Source organism: Oncorhynchus mykiss, chromosome 7 (assembly GCF_057628025.1).
Source record: "Oncorhynchus mykiss isolate SJ-2025 chromosome 7, ASM5762802v1, whole genome shotgun sequence".
NCBI lineage: Eukaryota > Metazoa > Chordata > Actinopteri > Salmoniformes > Salmonidae > Oncorhynchus > Oncorhynchus mykiss.
In genome coordinates, this window is record NC_143028.1 from 23,727,291 (window position 1) to 23,753,181 (window position 25,891).

General features: G+C 40.8%; 1 protein-coding gene across 4 annotated transcripts; it reads left to right on the plus strand.

Annotated features, from left to right (window-relative positions):
• The first annotated feature begins 202 nt into the window (after window positions 1-202).
• On the plus strand, window positions 203-25,891 carry LOC110527611 (RNA-binding protein 45). Of its 4 annotated transcripts, none has more exons than XR_002474145.3 (11): window positions 203-897; window positions 1,521-1,643; window positions 1,862-1,988; window positions 2,116-2,241; window positions 2,348-2,521; window positions 2,813-2,942; window positions 10,491-10,590; window positions 10,835-10,992; window positions 13,511-13,732; window positions 20,317-20,403; window positions 25,797-25,891. XR_002474145.3 is itself a non-coding variant. In XM_021609008.3 (10 exons), the coding sequence occupies exons 1-9, from the start codon at window positions 622-624 to the stop codon at window positions 13,710-13,712; spliced, it is 1,416 nt and encodes a 471-aa protein (XP_021464683.1). In that variant the 5' UTR covers window positions 203-621; the 3' UTR covers window positions 13,713-13,732; window positions 15,116-15,402. The 4 variants fall into 4 exon arrangements, 2 of the variants coding, with proteins under 2 accessions (XP_021464683.1, XP_021464684.1); XR_002474146.3 differs by having other exon boundaries at window positions 13,511-13,723; XM_021609008.3 differs by lacking the exons at window positions 20,317-20,403; window positions 25,797-25,891 and adding an exon at window positions 15,116-15,402.

Here is a 25,891-nt window from a genome sequence, read left to right on the forward strand (position 1 = left end):
GTGAAGCCCATGGGAAATACAGAAATGTAGTTTAAGTGAATTGGGGAGAGGAAGAATAAGAAACAAAAAAAGGGCTGTAAACTGCTGTTACATGTGCTGACATGAAGTAAACCATACCTTTGTGTTGTAGTTTATATTATAAGCTCATAGAAAGGGTAACACAAACAAACTCACAAATGATTGGTTGACAATAGAGCCTCCCACCATGCAGGATGAAGGTGGTGAAGAGGAATTGCAGAAATTTGCAGTCAAAGCTTAATGACCTTTGATCACAAAAGTTAATGCAGTCAGTGAAAGTCTGAAAATGTGTATTCTCATAATGAAAGGCGACAAAAGTTAACTGCTTTCAAGACTAAGCTGAAACTGCAAGTTAAAATGTGCCTACATTTTTGCATAGATTCCAATTGATTTGTTCTGGTTCCAAGTGGAAAACTCGGAGAAACGTTGTGTTCGTGTGCTATCAGAACGTACCGAGTTATAACGAACGTATTTACGTAGATCTTATTGGTTGATTCTGGTACTTTCAAATGGAAACTGAGAGCCCATGTTTCCGAGTTTACTTGAACGCAGCATCAAACATGTACTATGTGACGCACACAACGTCATTTCTTGATAACCAAAATGGAGGACTACTCATCCAAGCAATCAGTTGAAAATCTTGACAATCCTCCTAACAGTCGCTTGTTTCTCGTAACAAGTCGATCAGTTTCAGATGATGTTATTCGAGAGAAATTTTCTGTATTTGGAGAGGTCCAAGGTGTATGGGTCGTTAAGGACAAACAGACGAAAGAATCGAAGGGGATCTCCTATGTTAAATTCGCGAAGTCTTCGGAAGCATGCACCGCAATGGAGGACATGCATGGAAAATGCCTGTTAGACGGAACGAAGCCCATTAAGGTTTGCATGCACATACATCTAAACTTAATATGACCCCATCCAAGTTTCTAACACTCACTATTTATTTCCTTAAGTATTTAAAAAAAAAAAATGATTCCATGCTGGGCCCTGTTCACCGATAGCGATGGAATGTTTTACCCGTATTTTAACGATGCACGTTTCCTGCAACTGCCCGAAACATCAAGCAGAGAAAATGGTCGCCACAGTACTTCGTCGAAGGTATAGTATGGAAAGAAAGGGAGCGCTGTTCTCGGATCAGCTTTCTCCGTTCAAATCTTTCCTCGAAGGTGCATCATGCAGAAATCGCTCCGCCATTTCCTGGTTGCATCTAATAGTTCGCAAACAATGTATGTCTCGAGAATCTATTGTTCCATCAAAACCGCTGTGACATATTTTCAATAACCAGGGCCGGATGCTATTCCACAATACTTACATGATGGACATTAACTGAATCTTTTTTTAATACCACTGACCTCGCCTTCTGGATGATAGCAGGGTGAACAGGCAGTGGCTCGTGTGGTTGTTGTCCTTGATCTTTTTGGCCTTCCTGTGACATCTGGTGGTGTAGGTGTCCTGGAGGTATACAAGTTATTCATTTTGACTGAATATGACTACTGTTTCAGGTGTTCATTGCCCAGTCAAGGTCCTCTGGTAGACACAGAGATGTGGAGGATGAAGAGCTCACCAGAATATTTATAAAGATTCCCAAAACATTCACAGAAGAAGATCTGAAAGACACATTCAAGGTACGAGGTCCATTGCATTGCATTTTATCACTTGGTGAAATAGTTCTGACCGTACATTTGAGTAATTTAGCAGACGCTTGCTCAAGGGCACATCGACACACCTTGTCGGCTCTGGGATTTGAACCAGCAAACTTTACGTTACTTGCTCAATGCTCTAAACACCTGCGGCCCTTAAGATAGCAGACCAATATAGATAATTTTTTTTTTTTTGCTTGTAGGAGTATGGGGACATAGAATACTGTGTGATCATAAAGAATAAAACCACAGGGGAGAGCAAAGGCTTGGGATATGTGAGGTATCATAAGCCATCACAAGCAGCCATTGCCATTGAGAACTGTGATAGAGGTAAGCAGGCATCAGCCCTTTCATTGAAGCCTCAGAATGGATAAACTCAAGTTAAAACACTTTCCCTTTCAATGATTTCACTGTAGAATTTCATTTGTATCAATTTAACCCATGTCTGTGCAACCAGCCTACAGGGCTGTTCTTGCTGAGCCCCGAAGCAAGAACTCATCTGCAGATAATGACTATCACAGCAGTGGCAGAGCAGAGCACATGTCAAGTGACCTGGGAATGAACCCCTATTCCTTTGGAGTGTGTATGTGAAGTACTTCATTCTGATTCAGAATGTCACCTTTGCTTTCATTTGCATTTGCTTTAATCTAGCTGTGGTCTGACATCTGTCTGTGTTCCCTACCTGACAGCTGACCCTGGCAGTTATGCCGTAACTGACTACCGATCCAGTGACCTCATCACCAGGTGCCTAATGGTATCCTCGAGAGCTAGTGTTACCCAGGAGCAGATTTATGGCCTCTTTGACCTCATACCAGGGATGGATTACTGTGAGATGCAGCGGGATCATTGTGGGCTCAACAAAGGTATTATACATTGATAATTATGTATTTAATAGGGGAAGATGTGGTTAAATAACATTTTAGTCACACATTGATTTATCAAGAGTAACACTTTAGACATTACTATAAAGACATCTATAAACAATGTTCCTAATGCTTATAAGACAATTTTGGAATAAGCCTACTCATTATTTTTGTTAATATACATATTTTTTGACATTCTTGTGTAGTGTTACCCACAAAGATTAACACTCCTAATTTTGTATTTAAATTGTTCACATTAATGTTTGTTGCTCCTGATGCATTTAACCCCAGGACATGCTGTGATTCGCTACAACAACCTGGGCTCTGCCCTCTACGCCAAAGAGAAGCTGAATGGCTTTGAGTATCCCCCTGGAAACCGCCTCATCGTGGCCCACATAGAGGATGGAGAAGACAGGACCAGGTACAGACTTATCATTTGATGGTACACTTAAAATGTGTCAAATGTCTTGATTTTTGTCTTATAACTGACTTATAACTGACTGAGCGGTGGTAGGCAGCAGGTAGGCAGCAGCAGGCCCGTAAGCATTCATTCAAACAGCACTTTGGTGCGTTGTGCCAGCAGCTCTTCGTTGTGCTTCAAGCATTGCGCTGTTTGACTTCAAGCCTATCAACTCCCGAGATTAGGCTGGTGTAACCGATGTGAAATGGCTGGCTAGTTAGCGGGGTGCGCGCTAATAGCGTTTCAAACGTGACTCGCTCTGAGACTTGGGAGTAGTTGTTCACCTTGCTGTGCATGGGTAACGCTGCTTCGAGGGTGGCTGTTGTCGATGTGTTCCTGGTTCGAGCCCAGGTAGGAGCTAGGAGAGGGACGAAGCTATACTGTTACACTGGCAATACTAAAGTGCCTATAAGAACATCCAATAGTCAAAGGTATATGGAATACAAATGGATAGAGAGAAATAGTCCTATAATAACTACAACCTAAAACTTCTTACCTGGGAATATTGAAGTCTCATGTTAAAAGGAACCACCAGCTTTCATATGTTCTCATGTTCTGAGGAAGGAACTTAAACGTTAGCTTTCTTACATGGCACATATTGCATTTTTACTTTCTTCTCCAACACATTGTTTTTGCATTATTTAAACCAAATTGAACAGGTTTCATTATTTATTTGAGGTTCAATTTATTTTTATTGATGTATTATATTAAGTTGAAATAAGTGTTCATTCAGTATTGTTGTAATTGTCATTATTACAAATAAAAATCGGCCAATTTTCATCATTGTAATAGTTAAACAGTTAATCAATTAGATAACACAATCGTCATCACATTAATGATAGCCAAGATGCAACATAATTGCCCTGTGCGAGGAATCTAAGAGAGAATGAGGCATTCATTTTGAATTCAGTTTAAATTAAATTTGAAAAGAAGATTAAATGATACACCCAGATTATGTTATACACCATAGGAGTTGAACACAGGAATTGTCGACGTGTGTGTGTTGCCATTTGAACAAGATACATCTGGAGGTTGCCTCCATGTTGTTTCTCTGACATAGTCAGTGTAGGGTGGGTGATAAAATTTCTAGCGCTAGAATCCAATTATAGAAATTTGAGAAATGGAGCCATACGTGCTATTTCTGTTTCTCGTGTCTTTGGAGCGAGTGATTCGGTCAGTATTAATTTCTAGAGCGAGGGCATAGATCCAGCAATGATAGATCGATCCTCAAATTTCTATTATTTAGCTGTCAATCGCGCTTAGACAGCGTGGATAGTCCACATGCGTCTCTCTTTATGTTACCGCGCGTTCCGGTATAATAGTGCTAGCAAAGAAGAATGCTGACTGGGTTGAATGTGAGACGTCACTAGTAAACCCCCTTCTCGTAGTGTAAAGGATCCTATGTTGGTTGTGCTTGAAAGTGAACAAAGTAGGATTAGCTTGCATGTGCTGCTAATGCTAACAAAGGGAGAGCAGGCATTTTGTTTTTCCACTTTATTCACACAGCAACATCGTATGCCTTAGAAAACGGATGTTCCACCTCCTCGCGACTTCCTTTTGTATTCAGCTTTCTGCGATCAGTGACCCCTCGGGTGAAGAAACGCCCATCTTTAAAAAAAAGAATTATTTCTATGTGACACCCAGCGTTGTCTCACTTTTGTAACACGGGGTCACACTTATTATATCCAGCCAATATTTACTGATTTGGATATCATTGTCTTGTTCAATTTAACTAGAAGCTAAAATTGTCACTTACATTTTCAGGTGAATTATTTGGATAAGGTCCAAACGGATTTCTTCCAAAGAGACTATTTAAACATTCCACATTAACCTAGCGGCAGCATTGCTTTCAGGTTAATTACAGTTAATTCCCCAATAGCCTATAACAGGTATGATTACTTAACATTGATTAGTCAATTAAATTTGCTTTTGCAAATTCATTCACTTTCAACTCCCCCATTACTGATCCAGTATTGATGGTTCATTAACGTCTTTAAATAGATTAACATAGTCTTTGCAGCTTCCACCACCTCAAAAAAAATACAAAAAAAACATGTTAAAATAATGTTTATAAAGTATGTGCAAGCTATCAGAGGGGTGGTTCCCAGTCTCCCGCTAATTAGTGAACCTTCACCGATTGGTCACTGACCTCAGCAGCTATACAAACCCTAACTATGCTATTAGCGGAAAGACAGCAGAAATTGCGAAAAACACTCTCCATAATTAATCATCGGACGCAGGCATTGTAAAGGTTCTCTCCACTTTAGCCTTTATGTATTGCCATCAAAGATTGGCATCGGAGAGAACCGAGCAACTATCGACAAAAGCAGGAAATGATAACATTCTGCTAGCCGAGGACCTGTGTTCAGTTTTCAAAGCAATCTAAAAGTAATTACAAATACTTGACGGTGAACGAGCACAAACTTTAAAACAAAATCGTTTTCTACAGGAACAACTTCGATTTAGCCCAAACTAAATACGACAAAGGCCACGCTAAACTAGATAAATCTGTTATCTACAAACAGGAGCGCGCAATTTGATAACATGCAGGCAGTTTTGATGAATGTTACTCAAAGCAAATGCTGCAAACCAAAGACTATCAGTATATGAACATAGTGACTAAGTTGGATGCCAAATCAGCAGAACTCATTGAAGTCGCTGATCAAATGAATGATGAGAGAACTCAGGTGATGAAGATGGGAATATTGATTTCTAAACAAGCGGGGGAAATCTCATCACGGCTCTCGGTCCATACTCAATACCTCCATCTGCAAACAATGATGGATAAGTATGAGGCCGAACGAAGTAAGTGCGACACTCGGGTGTCTGAAATCAGTACTCTAAGCAATCAAGTGTACTCTACTATGCAGCAGAATACCACCCTTAGGTACCATCTGGTGGAATTTCAGAATGGTCATGCGCTACAGTGTGACTACCCAACCAAGCAACCGGAGCCCGTACTCAATGGAGTGAAGATGATAGGTTTCAGACTTTGCCTCTCTCGTGTGTCTCTAGGTCTTCTCCTCTTGGCCGTTCAGGTAAAGAGTAATATGGTGCTTCTTCGCCAACAACGCCAAAGCTTGGCATCTCCTCTTGGCCTTTCGGCCCCAATTTCCCCACAGGATGAAGCTAACCCTCTCCACCCGCTTGGCATGGAACGCCATGACAAACTCGTCAAACTTTCCCACCTTTGACCCAGTTCCAGGTCAGCCAAACAACACTGAGACTTTCCTAGCTGACAGAGGATGGCTACCTGAACGCTGCGGTTTCTGATAGGCTTTACCTGTTTAAGTGAACGTCAAATAGACACGTGACGAGGTTAATTCGTCTAGAACAGCATCACGTGCAAAACGACTACACTAAACTTGCCGCCACTTTTGAAATTAGAATTCATTGGTTCTGTGACTTGCAAACACGATAGCTCCCTGGCTAACACTGTCAAACAAGCTCGGAATGAACACCGACAAGCTTACTATCATAGGCTTCATTCAGCTTACTTTGGTCTACTCACTGAAACAGGAATGGAAGAGCTGTTACCATTCAAACAAATGTTTCTGTCAAACATGTATCCCACCTTCATTACCTACTTGGGCGCTGCAGCCCACATTGGCTTGCCTATCTCACAACTCAAAGAGCTTGCAAGCACAGCTTTTGAGGCATCAAAAGCACGCAATGCTAAGAGCTCTGACATCTTGGTTTTGGAGTTTGACCATGAGCACTCACTCCAGTTATAGGGTGCATTATCAGATATTGGAGCTTTGAGAGCTGCTGCACAACAACTGTTTCTGCCATGATACCAATACCCACTGCAGTCGAAATAATAACTAAAGTATGTCTATCAAAACGACTGCCGCTACAATCGACCTGATCGCTACGTTCCTGCACCCAACCCACAGTGTCATAGCACACGGGTAACAAAAGGTTTGAGACGACCAGAACGTGACCAATGTTCCCTGGAAGTTCTACTATGTGAAGAACCTAAAGCGAGTCACATTTTGGAAAAGGGAAAAAGATCAGACACAGTGGCTAGACTGGGAATTGCTGGACAACAAGTCCACAGGAATTAACACCCATAGCAAGGACGTTAAAAATCGTATTTCTCCCGCTCTCACTCGAGACCCTATCCAGGGCTCGCTCGATCAAGAAACAAGCCCACAGGCTTTGTCTATAGACTGATACAAAGGTTGCGAAGAAAGAGGTCAAAAGCCAAGCCCACTCAAAATCTGAGAAATCAATTTGCTTTCATGAATAGAAACGGAACATCACGTCTTTAAGAATATGTCCATTTAAATGCAACTCAAAACAGCCATACCTGGAAACAGTCCTGAAGGACTGCTTAACCTGTCATGCGCTAATTGATTTGGGCTCGACAATATCGCTCATAGAACAATGTTAGAGAGATCTCTAAAGGGCTTTGAAGCCGACTAAACATTGGTTATAAAGGGAACGATGCGACAATACACTTAGAGGTTTCACTCAGACTACCTCATCTCTCACATTGATAGTTATGCTAAAACTACACTTCTGGGATGTATCGCTTGTTCAACCTGTGTATGTTACCAGCCTTGAATCTGAACCCCTGCTACTCGGTGCACACTTGATGGATCATTTACTCCCACTGATGGATTTGAAAACCAACCACGTTTGGTCACAGGTCAGTGCCTTCTCCGCTGACCACACTGTCTTCCCCTAACACTAGCTGCAACACAGTCATCCACGAGGGGTATCTGTCAAAAGCATCCCTTGGGAAAAAGACGTTTCGAAACCTCTTGGTGCAGAATCCAATCCAAAGGGGATATTATGATATCTCGACACATTCCATCAGCAAACCTGATTGACCATTATTTTCATGATTTCGAGCCAGCAGTCTCTGTGAATGCGCAACTTCCCTCCTCGAAGTCGTGCAAAATTGTAGTTGAGATCCGCTTCTCTCGCCCTTCAGACACTTCCGCAAGCACTGCGGCCGTCTCGGCAAGAAAAACATTGATGAGCGGAGTGTACTCTGCTTCTGAGGATACATCTTCTGCTTTGTGGGGGACTGTCACCCCTTACAATGACACAGTCCCGCAACTGACCCGATGACTCCCACTGGTGAAACACTATCACAGACAGATATCCTCGTCTCAGTTCGCAGGTACTGAAGAGGTTGCCACATGCCACTGTGGTAACTGAGGGGCCTCGACAGCCCCTGAGGTTTTTGAAGCACAATCACCAGGGGATTTGGTTAAAGCTTACAGCCAATTTAATAACGCGGTCGCTGACAACTCGTCCATAGGGTCCAATCTTTTTGTTTGTGCCTCAGATAATACCAACCGCTGGTGGGGAGCTCTCGAGACACAAAGGGGAGAATACTAGCCCAGACCCATGAGTTTCATCGAGGCTGCTGGCGGGGTCGAGACTACGTGCAACACTGTGCGAGGCCGCCAGAGCAGGAAACATTTCTAGTTTTAAACTTCCCCATTAGAACAGAGAGGCCTCTCGATGAGGATAACCTTAGAACACATCTAAGATATCACTGAGGTGTACCACACTGGTTGTGAAAGAAGTCCAGTGGACTTTCCACCTCCAACAAATGGCAAAAATAACCATTCTTTGCCATGTGTAGGTTCAACCACAATGCAACTAGTAAAATGCTCTAATCGTGTTCCGGTAGGATAGCATTTCAGAATAAATTGGTAGAATGACTGGTCCTCTTAAGTACAACTACCAATGCCAGCACAGTCAGTCCAGACCCAATCAGTAAGAGTTTGAGACCTCCCAAAACAAATTGCTATTGATAACAGCGACAGAGGAGATAGTAGCAACTCAGATTTCAACACATGTAAGGGAATCTCCAGAACACTCTTCTGATGGTTAACTCACATGCCACTAATAAATAGAACCCTCCATTGTGAGGTTAGCTCCTCCGTGGATAACATAGCTATAAAATAGACTCCATCATACCTATCACCACTACAATGGTGTAAGACATTGATGTGTAGTAAAACTACTACATGTCCCCTTAACACATGTTTTGAGGTCGACATCAAGTCTTACTGACCTCCAGGCATTGACTTGGAAAGTATCTGATGGCGTCAGACTCATTCTGAACAGGTTGCAGCCTACCCGGATACTTGGTAATTTCCCTTGGATGCATTGGCGTCAAAATAGGCCAGCATCCCTGTGGAATGCAACTCAATATTAGGAAGGTGTTCCTAATGTTTTGTACACTGTGTATAATAGCCGATTTGACCATATTAGCTAGCTACTAGTGTCTCCCCGTGCCCCTTGAGCTTTATAGTCCCCTTCGTCAAAGTCCTCGCAAACACTGTCTGTTCTTCTGTGGGGTCTTCCACTGGCTGTTGTTGCCGGTACGGCCTTAAAACACCATATCGATACAGCTAGCATGCCCGAAAGTAAATGTTGCCAGCAACACAGGCAACCTTTTCTGCCACACATTACCAAAAACCTGCCAACTGTGTTTGACAATGAATACAGGTTGAAAACGATATGTGGAAAATTAAATGGCAAAATGAAGCATTGTGATGGATTTATCGAATTTGAAGTTGAATTTTGACTGTCTTGAACCACATAGTATGGATTGAAAAGCATTGTCAATTGATAATATTTTTTTTGTCACAAGGAAATGAAATGGCTAACATTTGAAAAACTTTAATTTAATCATTTACATTATATTTTTAAATGTCAGTGGATAGTACCATGGAAATGGAATATCAAACACAAATTGTTATTTCCTTTTCAAATGGTCAGACATTATGCATACTCAATCACGAATATTATAATGCAATATCTTTTGCATTTCAATTAGAATTTTATCACATGCATACCCATTTAAAAAAATGAATAGCACACATGATATTGATTTATCATTCTCCCATTTACATTTCCAATTGAGTTTAGTCAGCTAAATGCTTCCATATCTAAATACTTTCTTTGTTTTTTAAATTCTGTTTTTAAAACTGAGCAATGTAAAATATAAATATTTAGGAAATGTCGGCGAAGGCACAGGTTCTTGGAGTTCTTTTTAATGTACAAAATCAAACGTCAGTGGCCGTTGGCCTATGGCAGTTCTAGTGTTAAAACTGGCCTTAAAACCCGTCTCTTTAGGAAAGCCTTCTTAGTTAAAGCTGTGTTCCTTGTCCGTTGAAGTGTCAACTGTGTTCTTTGTCAGTGGCCCTGGCTAGTTTGTCTCGTTTTAATTTATTTTATTGCACTCACTGCATTGTTTTTCAATGAAAGCGTGTTCTAAATTATTGTTAATAGTATTAACTACAATTGGATACACGCAGCTTAATTTCTCTCACAACCAGTTTCCCTAGAAGTAGCAGTACTCACAAGAATAAATGTTTTATCGATAGAATGAATGCATCAAATTGGATGTCTACTTTATGTGGTTGTCACTGTCCCTACCCGTCCTTTCGAGTACATTCTAGAAATGCAGAAAGATATATTTTTAAAAACAACTCTAGTGGGTCACCATTGTAAGACAATTGTCATGTCGTTTGTTAGTCCTGTCGGGAAGATGGCAATGCAGCTGGTTGCTGCTCAGATGATGTCAATGGTGTGGAATGGTCCTACCACCAGCCAGCAACTGATGAAGATGAGCACAGTAAGCAACGGTGTTTGTTACATAAAGGAAACAGTGTTTGAATGCACTTTGCAGTTATTCTAGTATCAAGATTGGCATAGATCCTCAGAGGAGCTCACAACCTTTCCAAATAAACTTTTCATGGATTAAAACATCTAGTAGACAGGTTGTACATTTTCTAGATCGTAGATTTTCAATTATTTGCTTTTGGGATGTTGGTGTGCGCATGGGTACTCTGTTAATCTCTTGATGTGACGTGTCTCAGGGTTACCGCACAGCCTCTCCGATGCCCCGCGTCCAGACAGATGTATCACTTCCCTCCCTGAAGAACCTGGCACCCCCAGATAGCCGGGTTAAGGAGCGTCTCTTTGTGGTCTTCAGCCCTGCACCTCTTCCCATGGACGTCCTGGAAGATGTCTTCTGGTATGGAAGAACTTAAAATAGCTAAACTGAGTCCTTCAGTTCACAATCCCAATGAGTCCTTGCACTGATAACAACACATTCATTGAAGGTCTTATAAATTGCTGCTTATCAACATTTTTTAATATTTGTAAACCAAGATAATTAAATACATGTATAAAGCCTGGTGTTCATGGTTTATATAGGATTAGGACCATCATTAGTCTTGTCCACCAGGCGGCTCGCTCTTTGTCGAACCGTCTGGATCCTGAGAGCCTCAGATAGCGACTTAGACAGAGCCTATGACAGGAGCGGGTAATATCCTCCCGCTTGATTTTAATTGACTGACCTCTGTCCATCACCATCTAGCATTCAACTTGGAACAGGGTTCCGCAACTGTCATAATACATTATTTTATTGTATTTTATTCTCAGATCTTGGGGGGCCAAATAAAATGTACAGTACATTCGGAAAGTATTCAGACCACTTGACTTTTTCCACATTTTGTTACGCTACAGCATTATTTTAAAATGGATATAACATTTAAAAAATTGTTATCAATCTACACACAATACCCCATAATGACAAAGCGAAAACAAGATTCTCTGGTCTGATGAAACCACGATTGAACTATTTGGCCTGAATGCCAAGCGTCACGTCTGGAGGAAACCTGGCACCATCCCTACGGTGAAGCATGGTGGTGGCAGCATCATGCTGTGGGGATGTTTTTCAGCAGCAGGGACTGGGAGACTAGTCCGGATCGAGGGAAAGATGAATGGCGCAAAGTACAGAAAGCTCCTTGATGAAAACCTGCTCTAGAGCGCTCAGGACCTCAGACTGTGGCAAATGTTCACCTTCCAACAGGACAACAACCCAATGCCCACAGCTTAGGAGTGGCTTCAGGACAAGTCTGAATGTCCTTGAGTGGCCCAGCCAGAGCACGGAGTTGAACGCAAATGAACATCTCTGGAGAGACCTGAAAATAGCTTAGCAGCGATGCACCCGATCCAACCTGACAGAGCTTGAGAGGATCTACAGAGAAGAATGGGAGAAACTCCCCAAATACAGGTGTGCCAAACTTGTAGTGTAATACTCAGTCGCTGCCAAAGGTGTAATTGCTGCCAAAGGTGCTTCAACAAAGTACTGAGTAAATGGTCTGAATACTTATGTAAATGTGATATCAGTTTTTCTTTTTTTAATACTTTTGAAAAACACTCAACCTGCTTTTTGCTTTGCCATTATGGGGAAAAAGCCAAGTGCTCTGAATACTTTCCTGAAAAGGGGAGGTTTCTTTTTTTGCTGAGAAATATTTTTCAGGACCCTGTCTTTCAAAGATAATTCGTAACAATCCAAATAACTTCACAGATCTTCATTTGTAAATGGTTTAAACAGTGTTTCCCATGCTTGTTCAATGAACCATAAACAATTAATGAACATGCACCTGTGGAACGGTCGATAAGACACGGAACAGATTAGACGGTAGGCAATTAAGGTCACAGTTATGAAAACTTAGGTCACTAAAGAGGCCTTTCTACTGACTCTGAAAAACACCAAAAGAAAGATGCCCAGGGTCCCTGCTCATCTGCGTGAACGTGCCTTAGGCATGCTGCAAGGAGGCATGAGGACTGCAGATGTGGCCAGGACAAAAAATTGCAATGTCCGTACTGTGAGACGCCTAAGACGGCGCTACAGGGAGACAGGACAGCTCGTCCTTGCAGTGGCAGACCACGTGTAACAGCACCTACACGGGATCGGTACATCCGAACATCACACATGCGGGACAGGTACGCTACAGCACACAGCATTATCAGGATGAGCCTGCAGGAAGGGTACGAGTTACACCAGGAACGCACAATCCCTCCATCAGTGCTCAGACTGTCCGCAATGGGCTGTAAGCGACTGGACTGAGGGCTTGTAGGCCTATTGTAAAAGGCAGGTCCTCACCAGACATGACCAGCAACAACGTTGTCTATGGGCACAAACCCACCGTTGCTGGACCAGACAGGACTGGCAAAAAGTGCTCTTCACTGACGAGTCAGGGTTTTGTCTCACCACGGGTGATGGTCGGATTTGCGTTTATCGTTGAAGGAATGAGCGTTACACCGAGACCTGTACTCTGGCGCGGGCTCGATTTTGGAGGTGGAGGGTCCGCCATGGTCTGGGGCGGTGTGTCACAGCATCATTGAACTGAGCTTGTTGTCATTGTAGGCCATCTCAAAGCTGTGCGTTACAGGGAAGACATCCTCCTCCCTCATGTGGTACCCTTCCTGCTGGCTCATACTCACATGACCCTCCAGCATGACAATGCCACCAGCCATACTGCTCATTCTGTGCGTGATTTCCTGCAAGACGGTCAAAATTAACCTGGGGACGAGGTCACGACTGTACATGGTTTAAACATACGCACACACACACACACACACACTGACTAATGTCCATAAAGACATACAATATTTAGTTACCTAATGGTTAACAAACTATTTCATAATGTTTTCTAAGCAATCAGGCCTAATAAAGTACTTACTGATGGTTCTTTCTGCAGTCGATTTGGTTCCCTTGTGGAGGTGCACCTCGTGCCTGGGAGGAACGTAGGCTACATGAAGTACGCAGAGAAAGAGAGTGCGGGCGACGCTATGGCTGCTTTGCATGGTAAAATGGTGAACGGAGTGAGGATGAAGGTGATGCTGGCTGACCCGCCCAGGGAACCAAGGGAGGAGTCCCACAAGCGCCCGCGGACATACTAGCCAATTCCTAGGTAAAAGAGGTAAGTCAGTTTCAAAGTTAAGATTAATTTATTTTGTTAATGCTAAATTAACATTGTTAACCTTAACCCTTAAATTATTAATTTTGTAAACCTTTTAAATTATATTTTCTTAATTATGCATGTGTGTGTATTCCACTCTGACTAATACTGTGAAAATTAGGATAATGTTCTTTTAGTGTAAGCTATTTGAAACGACCGGCTGAAATTTCAGCCTATTAAGGTGGGATGGCGTTTTGGCCTTCCTGGTGACATCATCCAAACCTCTCTACCAATAACATCTATTTTTCTGTTTTCCACTCCCTATTCTGACCATTCACTCCTAGAATAAAAAATCATTGTTGCTTGTGAAAATGCTATTTGCTAAGAAGCTATTTTTGTTTTTCAATCAAAATGGTCAAAAATAATCACATTTAAGGTGCTTAATTTTTACCCAGAAATGATTTAATATTGAGAAAAAATGGCTGCATTGGACCTTTTTTAAGTATTAGTTATATTTTATTTTACTACCAACTCAACATTTTTCATTTAAATTCGTGCAACGATTGCTTTTTTCGCGAATGCGATTTTGTTAAATCAACCCCCGTTTGGCGGAGTAGGCTGTGATTCAATGATAAATTAACAGGCACCGCATTGATCATATGCAACGCAGGACAAGCTAGTTAACCTAGTAATATCATCAACCATGTGTAGTTAACTAGTGATTATGGGAAGATTGATTGTTTTTTATAAGATAAGTTTAATGCTAGCTAGCAACTTACCTTGGCTCCTTGCTGCACTCGCGTAACAGGTTGTCAGCCTGCCACGCAGTTTCCTCGTGGAATGCAATGTAATCGGAGTCCAAAAATGCTGATTACGGTTGTTATGAACTTGAAATCGGCCCCAATTAAACGGTCGACCTCTAGTACACATGAAATTGTGTAATTACGAAAAATTTTCCGCAACGTTATATTCCATTTTGTGCGACTCAAGCGGTTTCCCCTACGAGCTGTGCTGCTTCTCTGTGTAGCCTGCGTAGCATAGCTTGTCGAAGAAACCGCTTTATTCCTTGCAAAACTGGTTATGTTTACACTGGTCTCATAGCACCATCAACTAATATGGCACATATGACACGCAAGCATTTCGCTATACCTGCAATAACATCTGCTAAATATGCGACCAATAAAATGTTATCTCAAAGTTTGACAAAAATGGTTCAATGATTAATTACAGCGTAATTACACACTTCCAAAGGGTAGTATTTTCTAACGGAGACTACCCAAAAGTTTACTCCCTCAGATCAGATTGATGGCGGCTGGTAGTCACAGTTTGAATTGAGTGACAATGCCAGGGAAGGCGTTAGAAGCCACATGTCTCACTGTACCCTGAATGTTTTTGTTTCTGCAGAGGTGACCACGGACATGACCACGGACATGACTGGACATGACAACGGACATGACTGGACATACTGAGACGATGACACGACCAACTACTACAGACATTGATTTCTGTATCTTTTTGTGACATTGCCACTAGCATCAAACTTGCAAGACGTTTCTTTTCATAATGTGAGGTATGATATCAGTTAGGACTTACAGTAGTGTAGTCACAGTTAATACTACTTACGATATATACTCAAGCTTGTTCACCATGTATGTACCCTGAATTGCTCAATAAACAAAAGGATAAGTTTGTCTGGTCTGTTAATCATTGATTGCATTTCAGACACCATAATATCTCTATTATACAACGGGTGGGTCTAATCCTAAATGCTGGTTGGTTAAAACCACATTCCAGCCGGTGTCTATTCCACAAGTTAACACCGGCTAAATCTATGATGTTAAAATGCCTATTTACTCTGTTCAATCTGACTGTGCAATCCACTGTCTCATCTGCCCATCCAGGCAAATTATAAAGTTGATCTCCAATATAAAAAGCATCTAGACATTCTCACATTCTTTTAGACTAACATTTCGTTTTCAGCAGCGGGGATTTGTATAAACCTTGCTGTCTGTCTCCAACGTGCAACAGCTGCCCCATAGTAATGAACGTGTCGGAACGAGACAGGCGTTTTTCAGCCGGTCGAAATCGTGAATGGGCTAGCATAATTTTTTTGTATATATACAAAGACGTGAATTTGAAAAAACGTCAAACGAAATGAAGTGCAGCTTGTTTGATGTCTTGCCAGCTTCAGTTTGAAGTGATTGTGTTAACTTCTTATGGCTGAGGTCCCGTTAACGGGATCGAAATGACAGCAACCAGTGAAAGTGCAGGGCGCCAAATTCAAACAGAAATCTCATAATTAAAATTCCTCAAACATGTATTTTACAACATTTTAAAGAAACTTGTTAATCCCACCACAGTGTCCGATTTCAAAAAGGCTTTACGATGAAAGCACACCAAACGATTATGTCAGTACCTAGTCACAGAAAAACAGCAATTTTCCCAGCCAAATAGTCACAAAAAGTAGAAGTAGAGAAAATGAATCACTAACCTTTGATCTTCATCCGATGACACTCATAGGACTTCATGTTACACAATACATGTATGTTTGTTCGATAAAGTTCATATTTATATCCAAAAATCTCAGTTTACATTGGCGCGTTACGTTCAGTAATGTTTTGCTTCCAAACATCCGGTGTTTTTGCAGAGCCACATCAATTTACAGAAATACTCATAATAAACATGGATAAAAGATAGAAGTGTTATGCATTGAACTTTAGATAAACTTCTCCTTAATGCAACCGCTTTCAAAAAAGCTTTACCGAAAAAGCACACCATGCTATAATTTGAGTACAAAGCTCAGAGACCAGAACAAGCCATACAGATATCCGCCATGTTGTGGAGTCAACAGAAGTCAGAAATAGCATTATAAATATTCACTTACCTTTGATCTTCATCAGAATGCACTCCCAGGAATTCCAGTTCTAGAATACATGTTTGTTTTGTTCGATAAATGATGGACTTTATGTCCAAATACCTCCTTTTTGTTCGCGCCTTTAGTTCACAAATCCAAATTCACGACATGCAGGACAGACAAAGTCCAAAAATTCCATTACAGTTCGTAGAAACATGTCAAACGATGTATAGAATCAATCTTTAGGATGTTTTTAACATATCTTCAATGTTTCAACCGGTGAATTCCTGTCTTTAGAAATGCAATGGAACGCAGCTACCTCTCACGGGAGTGCACGTGATCAGCTCATGGGCTTCTGGCAGACCTCTTACTCAATCAGCTCTTATTCTCTCCTCCTTCACAGTAGAAGTCTGAAACAAGGTTCTAAAGACTGACATCTCGTGGAAACCCTAGGAAGTGCAATTGGACCAAATTTACACTGTCTTGGATAGGCAAAGTTGAAAAACTACAAACCTCAGATTTCCCACTTCCTGGTTGGATTTCTACTCAGGTTTGTGCCTGCCATATGAGTTCTGGTATACTCACAGACATTCAAACAGTTTTAGAAACTTCAAAGTGTTTTCTATCCAAATCTACTAATAATAGGCATATCTTAGCTTCTGGGCCTGAGTAGCAGGCAGTTTACTCTGGGCACCTTATTCATCCAAGTTTCTCAATACTGCGCCCAAGCCATAAGTTAACTGGGTTGTTGGCTCTCTGAACAACCGTGTCCTGACGTGAGAGCACATTTTCTATGCCAGGTCGAAATTGCGCCTCATTAGCTCATTGTTAAATACATAAATGTTACTAGACAACAGCTTATGCAAATTCAGCTACTTTGTTGTTATTCTGGCTGCACTGTTTGACCTGACTGTAAATTATCTGTAGTTGGCTGGCTAGCAAGCAAGGAATAATAATTTTGCCAGCCAGTATGCCAATGGAACATTTAGAACGAATGACTGGGTGACGTGTCTATTGATACAGAACAAAAAGACTGAACGACTGGGTCGCTACCCGGCTTGGGTAGCAAACCTAGATTTGTGTCAAGACTATATATCCTTTTCGGGCATTATCACTTAATGATAATACGCTAAGCATTCTAAGCTACGGGAGGGCCTACTCCTACAATTTTGTGCCGATTGTTCATTTAATGCTCAAAAGAAGTGCGTCATCCTCTTGCATCCATTAGGCTACTTTATATCCCGCTGTATTTTATTTTTGTTGACAAGGCAAAGCCTATTAAAGTGCTGGTCTAGCTACACGTCAGCGTGTCGATTTCGCCTCCACTGATTGAGAAACGAGAGCTGTGGAGGAGTGACACTGTCTGACATGAGACGATGGCAATCCACAGTACAGTATCAACTGCACTGCTGGATTTATAGTCTAGGGTGGGCCCTTGCGCAAAATCTTCAATAGCCTCTGACATGTTTTCCCCAACTCTTAAACTAACCCTCAAATGCAAGGTATATAATGTGCCACCAACTCCTGTGATCCACAGAAGATTATAGATCAACTTTTCAAAGTGTGCACAATATGAAAATACATGCATGCATACTTGCTGACTTACTTACTTACTTACTTGCTACCAGTGCTTTGATAAGGTTATTTACTGATACTTTCCTGTGGATATATTGTCTCATTCCAACCGTCAAAAGGACCAACCGCACGGACAAACAGTAAAGTAAAAACTATAATTGTATTAAACATTCTTTGTGGAAGTTTTACAAACAAATGTATGGCATTCATCTGTGAGCCAGAGGTATCACAGTCTCAGGCAAGGTAAAAATCCAATACAACAGTGACCCTTTTGTATTTTTGATGTATTGTGGTGGCAGCATCATGTTATGGGGATGCTTGTCACTGGCAGGGACAGTGTTGTGTTCATGAGTGGTCCAGTCTCAGCCCTGACTCCAAACCAAATTTACGGAGACTGACCAATTTTGACAAAAACAATAGATATACAGGTAGCTGCCAAAATAAAGGGAAAAACTTGAGTAAATGTATGGAGTCATAGCCAATTCAAAAGTCGAACGGGCGCGAGCAAGATGAAACGTAATTGCGCGAGTAAAAACGAGTCAAAAGAGAAGAAATGTAGTCGAGCAGAGGATGGGTTCACACGAGCGCAGGCCAGCGTGGTGTGCACAAATTTAACTTGAAAAATTTAACTTGAGCGCTTGCAAGTGTGACTTTAAGTGCGCAGAACCACATTGCCATATGCAGTAAATTATTTGGAGGCCAGAGGCTTTTGTTCCCTTGAAGAAATACTTCAAGACATCACCACAGATCTCCTCTCACCAATTTTCCTGTTTGCTCTCCAAAATCCATTTTGCTCTCGCAACTGCTTACTATCTTTTTATACCAGGAAAGTTCTAGCCAGTGAATATAGCCTGTAGCAGTCTAAAACTAAAACGCAAATGGTCAGGTTTTTGGGCCAGTCATGGCTTGAGTGATCTCTTACTGCTTTTTTGACCACAGAAGATGGAAGGGGATGGTGAACGATGGCTGATGATGTAAGTTTGATTCGTTTTTCACTAGAGAAACCGACCAGCTAGCTAATCAACTATGATTTCAAATTTGAATGTAGTTATTTCGTCTTTTGTTATTAAAGCAGGCTATTGATGAGCCAAGCTAGGTTAATGTCAGTTAGCTAGAAAGCAAACTAGCTAATGTTAGACAGCTAACATTTAACCCTGTGGTTTAACCAAAGGTGGTATCGTTTTCTATAGTCTCTGGTTTAACTAAGAGCAATGTAGATATGTTGAGGAAGGGTTTAATAGAGGAGAAGGACTTGGAAGACCAGCATGACTGAGTGGCAGGAGAGGGGGGAGCAAGGGGCCCCAGGATCTTGTTTCCTTTGAGGAGTTTATAAGTTTGATTACGACTTGATGCGGTGGTACATAGATTTTTTTTTTAAATCTATGACACGTATGTTTCTTTAATTGAAATGTATGTACTAAAAATAAAAATAAATCACCATTTCATGGTGTGTCTAAGTTGTTACAGTATGTCTGATATTTGTCTCAAACATTGTTTCCCCCTGCTGGTGTCAAGGTCGGACCAGGTCTCATGAGATTTTATCTCAATGAGACTAACTTGAATAAATAAAGGTATACAGTTTTGCTTTGGTACTGCAGTTCAGTTTAGCTGATGCCTGGCCCAGAAAGAATAATTTCCATTGGCGGCCAGATTTGAAATTTCCTTCATCACCTTTTTCCACAAAACACCCACTGAATTATTCAGTTAATTATTACAGAGGCCGAAAGTAATATATATATATATATATATATATATATATATATATATATATATATATATATATTTTTTTTTTAATCACATAGACTTATTTTATATTCATCCAATGTCTGTCATGTTTTCGTTGCTGCTTGCGCTGAGTGCTAGTGCCATGCGCATCCAGTATAAACTGGATGCAACCTGGAATCGGCGTGAGTAGATTACCTTGAAAACAACAGTCATCTTGTACACAGTCTTGAGTTTTTATTATACCTCATGGGGGGGGGGGGGGGGGGGGACATACAGGGAAGACCCTCACTGGGGGAGCCAAAAGAGTCAGGCTCCGAAACAAATAATAGGGAATATTTATAACCGCTAGCCGCATACTTCGAGATTTAATAACTTTTACCCTTGTCAGTTTTTGTGCAATAAATGAGAATGACCTCAAATCATTTCTCTCTCCATCCCTCTTTCCATGCAGGTCCATTGTCACTAATATGTGGTGTTGAAGTTTGTCTCTGCTCAGCTGACAGACAGACAGGAGATACAGGAATCCATTCTGTTCCAAGTAGGTTACATTGGCTTTCCTCTATACACAGCACTCTGGGGACTACTCCAAGTATTGGTATTTTATTAGGAACCCCATTAGCTGTTGTAAAAGCAGCAGCTACTCTTCCTTGGGTTCACACAAAACATAAAACAATACAGAACATCATTGGACAAGGACAGAACTACATACATTTTTTAAAAGGCACACACAGTCTACATATCAACACACACAACTATCTAGGTCAAGTAGGGGAGAGGCATTGTGAGGTGTTGCTTTCTGTTATTTGAAACCAGGTTTGCTGTTTATTTGAGCAATAGGAGATGGAAGTTCCATGCAATAAGGGCTCTATATAATACTTTGTGTTTTCTTGAATATGTTCTGGATTTGGGGACTAAAAAAAGATCCCTGGTGGCATGGCTGGTGGGTTAAGTGTGTGTCAGAGCTGTGTGTAAGTTGACTATGCAAACAATTTGGGATTTTCAACACATTAATGTTTCTTATACAAATAAGTGATGCAGTCAGTCTCTCCTCAACTCTTAGCCAAGAGAGACTGGCATGCATAGTATTTATATCAGCCCTCTGATTACAATTAGGAGCAAAACGTGCTGCTCTGTTCTAGGCCAGCTGCAGCTTTATTAGGTCTTTCTTTGCAGCACTGGACCACACAACTAATAATCAAGATACAAGCACTAAAGCAATGATTTGTACCAAATTCAATGCTCTTAGTTTTAGAGATGTTCAGGACCAGTTTATTACTGGCCACTCATTCCACAACAAACTGCAACTATTTAAGGGTTTCAGTGACTTCATTAGCTGTTGTTGCTGATGCGTATATGGTTGAATCATCAGCATACATTGACACACATTCTTTGTTTAACGCCAGTGGCAGGTCATTGGTAAAAATAGAAACGAGTAGAGGGCCTAGAGAGCTGCCCTGCAGTACACCACACTTTGCATGTTTTACATTAGAGACACGTTCATTAAAGAAAATACTTTGAGTTCTATTAGATAGCTCTGAATCCACGATATGGCAGAGGTTGAAAAGCCATAGAACTTAAGTGTTTTCAACAACAGGTTATGGTCAATAATATCAAAGGCTGCACTGAAATCTAACAGTACAGCTCCCACGATCTTCTTATTATCAATTTCTTTCAACCAATCATCAGTCATTTGTGTCAGTGCAGTAAATGTTGAGTGCCCTTCTCTATAAGCATGCTGAAAATGTGTTGTTAATTTGTTTACAGAGAAATAGCATTGTAATTGGTCAAACACCATATTTCCAAAAGTTTGCTAAGAGCTGGCAGCAAGCTTTATAAGTCTGCTGTTAGACCCAGTAAAGGCCGCTTTACAACTTGGGTAGCGGGAATACTTTGGCTTCCCTCCATGCCTGAGGACACAGACTTTCCTCTATGCTCAGATAAAAAAATATGACCGGAGTGGCTATAGAGTCAACTACCATCCTCAGTAGCTTTCCATCTAAGTTGTCAATGCCAGGGAGGTTTGTCATTATTGATCGTTAACAATAATTTTCCCACCTCTCCCACACTAACTTTAAAAAATTCAAACTTGCACTGTTTTATTTCATCATATCATTTGTTTTTTTTTAATGCTTGAATATAATTGCTCACTGTTTGTCATGGGCATTTCCTGCCTAAGTTTGCCAACTTTGCCAACTTTGCCAATGGAATTATCGTTAAAATAATTGGCGACATCAAATGGTTTTGTGATAAGACATCTGATTCGATGAAAGATGGAGTTGAATTTGTCTTTCTGCCCATAATTTCATTTAACCTCTTTTAGATCAGTGTCCCGCTACGATTCCACCACGACAACATCCGGTGAAATTGCAGAGCGCGAAATACAGAAAACGTAATATTAAACATTCATGAAAATACAAGTGTCATACATAATTTTAAAGCTTAACTTGTTAATCCAACAGCGTTCAGATTTCAAAAAGGCCTTACGGCGAAAGCATTCGATTGTCTGAGGACCGCGCCCCACTGCAAAATACTTTTCCAAACCAGCACAGGTGTCAAAAAATGCCAAATAGAGATTAAAATAAATCACTTTTGAAGATCTTCCTCTGTTTGCAATTCCAAGGGTCCCAGCTACACAATGAATGGACGTTGTGTTCAATAAAGTCCTTCTTTATATCCCAAAAATGTCTGTTTAGTTGGCGCGCTTGATTTAGTAATCCACTCGTTCAACATGCATACAAACAAATCCAAAAAGTTATCGGTAAAGTTTGTCCAAACAAGTCAAACAATGTTTCTAATTAATCCTCAGGTATTCTAATATCTAAATAAACTATAATATTTACGACGGAGAATAGTATGTTCAATAGGGAAGATAAATAACGAAAAGCGCGCTCTCGTTCACGAGCGCAACAAGACTGTTTTTCTAATGTGGGACACCTTGGAAAAACTACAAATAAGCCTGAAACCCTTTCTAAAGACTTGACATCTAGTGGAAGCCATAGGAATTGCAATCTGGGAGGAATTATTTTGTATTTCCCATAGGTTGTCATTGGAATGGCCTGTGACCTCACTAAAAAACATTTCGGGTGGATTCTCCTCGGGTTTTCGCCTGTCATATTAGTTATGTTATACTCAGACATGCTTTTAACAATTTGAGAATCATCAGAGGGTTTTCTATCCAATGCTACCAATTATATGCATATCCTAGCTTCTGGGCCTGAGTAACAGGCAGTTTAAGTCACGTAAGCCATCTGAAATTCCGAACAAAAACCAGTCTCCCGAAGAAGTTAAAGTACTCAAGTTTTTTTTCCATCATTCCTTATCATTGATCTTGGTTTCATAATAAAGTTTATTATTTTTGTTGAGTTTAATCACATAATTTCTCAATTTGCAGTAAGTAAGCCAGTCAGATGTACAGCCAGACTTATTAGCCACTCCTTTTGCCTCATCTCTTTCTACCATACAATTTTTAAATTCCTCATCAATCCATGGAGCCTTAACAGTTCTAGCAGTCAGTTTCTTAACAGGTGCATGTTTATCAATAATTTGATGTAGCAATTTCATAAATTCATCAAGTGCAGTGTCTGGATGCTCATTAATCACATCAGACCAACAAATATTCCACATAAGTCACAGCAAAATCTTTTGAATGATCTCTTATATACTTTTTTACACCCAGTTGTTAGTCCTTTAGCTTTCCTGGATAAAGCCACTATATTGTGATCACTGCATCCAATGTGTATGGATATAGCTTCAGAACAAAGTTCTACAGCATTAGTAAAAATGTGATTGATAATGTGGTTGATCTTGTTCCTGTAGTGTGTGTAAAACACCCTGGTAGATTGATTAATAACCTGAACCAGATTACAGGCACTGGTTACAGTAGGAAGCTTCCTCTTGAGCGGACAGCTTGATGAAAACCAGTCAATATTCAGGTCCCCAAGAACCTGCAACCACAACACTTCAATAACACTTGACATTAGATCTTCTCTAAGCATTACAGGGATATGGCTCTGAATGAATATATATATACAGTGGGGAGAACAAGTATTTGTTATTTTGCCGATTTTCCTACTTAAAGCATGTAGAGGTCTGTAATTTTTTATCATAGGTACACTTCAACTGTGAGAGACGGAATCTAAAACAAAAATCCAGAAAATCACATTGTATGATTTTTAAGTAATTCATTTGCATTTTATTGCATGACATAAGTATTTGATACATCAGAAAAGCAGAACTGAATATTTGGTACAGAAACCTTTGTTTGCAATTACAGAGATCATATGTTTCCTGTAGTTCTTGACCAGGTTTGCACACACTGCAGCAGGGACTTTGGCCCACTCCTCCATACAGACCTTCTCCAGATCCTTCAGGTTTCGGGGCTGTCGCTGGGCAATACAGACTTTCAGCTCCCTCCAAATATTTTCTATTTGGTTCAGGTCTGGAGACTGGCTAGGTCACTCCAGGACCTTGAGATGCTTCTTACTGAGCCACTCCTTAGTTGCCCTGGCTGTGTGTTTCGGGTCGTTGTCATGCTGGAAGACCCAGCCACGACCTATCGTCAATGCTCTTACTGAGTGAAGGTAAATGGTAAATGGCCCCATCCATCCTCCCCTCAATACGGTGCAGTCGTCCTGTCCCCTTTGCAGAAAAGCATCCCCAAAGAATGATGTTTCCACCTCCATGCTTCACGGTTGGGATGGTGTTCTTGGGGTTGTACTCATCCTTCTTCTTCCTCCAAACACGGCGAGTGGAGTTTAGACCAAAAAGCTCTATTTTTGTCTCATCAGACCACATGACCTTCTCCCATTCCTCCTCTGGATCATCCAGATGGTCATTGGCAAACTTCAGATGGGCCTGGACATGCGCTGGCTTGAGCAGGGGGACCTTGTATGCACTGCAGCATTTTAATCCATGGCGGCGTAGTGTGTTACTAATGGTTTTCTTTGAGACTGTGGTCCCAGCTCTCTTCAGGTCATTGACCAGGTCCTGTCGTGTAGTTCTGGGCTGATCCCTCACTTTCCTCATGATCATTGATGCCCCACGAGGTGAGCTCTTGCATGGAGCCCCAGACCGAGGGTGATTGACTGTCATCTTGAACTTCTTCCATTTTCTAATAATTCCGCCAACAGTTGTTGCCTTCTCACCAAGCTGCTTGCATATTGTCCTGTAGCCCATCCCAGCCTTGTGCAGGTCTACAATTTTATCCCTGATGTCCTTACACAGCTCTCTGGTCTTGGCCATTGTGGAGAGGTTGGAGTCTGTTTGATTGTGTGGACATGTGTTTGTTATACATTTAACAAGTTCAAACAGGTGCAGTTAATACAGGTAATGAGTGGAGAACAGGAGGGCTTCTTAAAGACAAAATTAACATATCTGTGAGAGCCGGAATTCTTACTGGTTGGTAGGTGATCAAATACTTATGTCATGCAATAAAATGCAAATGAATTACTTAAAAATCATACAATGTGATTTTCTGGATTTTTGTTTTAGATTCTGTCTCTCACAGTTGAAGTGTACCTATGATAAAAATTACAGACCTCTACATGCTTTAAGTAGGAAACACTGCTGATTTTGCAGGTTATCAAATACTTGTTCTCCCCACTGTGTGTGTATATATTTATACATATATGTGTGTGTATATATATATATATATATATATATATATATATATATATATATATATATATATATATATATATATATATATATATATATATATATATATATATATATATATATATATATATATATATATATATATATATATATATATACACACACACACACACACACACACACACACAAATACAGACAACCCGTCTCCTCGCCTCAGACCTCCAATGGGTTTTGAGAAGGATGCAAGGAGTTGAGCAGAGATGAATTGTAACTGTTTGCACTTATATCTTTGTTCTGCTTGTGCTCTTTCAACAGATTGATCTGGCTTGTTGATAACATCTGATCTGATGAGACTCCCGATGTGATTTGACTCCTGTATTAATGACTTCAATAAAACTTCCAATGCCAAA

What these genes read in the sequence shown, in the direction of transcription:
- LOC110527611 (XM_021609008.3), top strand. Translation starts at nt 622, where the DNA reads ATGGAGGACTACTCATCCAAGCAATCAGTTGAAAATCTTGACAATCCT. An exon ending in AACTGATGAAGATGAGCACA is followed by an intron (nt 10,591 to 10,834) that starts GTAAGCAACGGT and finishes GACGTGTCTCAG; the next exon opens with GGTTACCGCACAGCCTCTCC. An exon ending in GTCCTGGAAGATGTCTTCTG is followed by an intron (nt 10,993 to 13,510) that starts GTATGGAAGAAC and finishes TTCTTTCTGCAG; the next exon opens with TCGATTTGGTTCCCTTGTGG.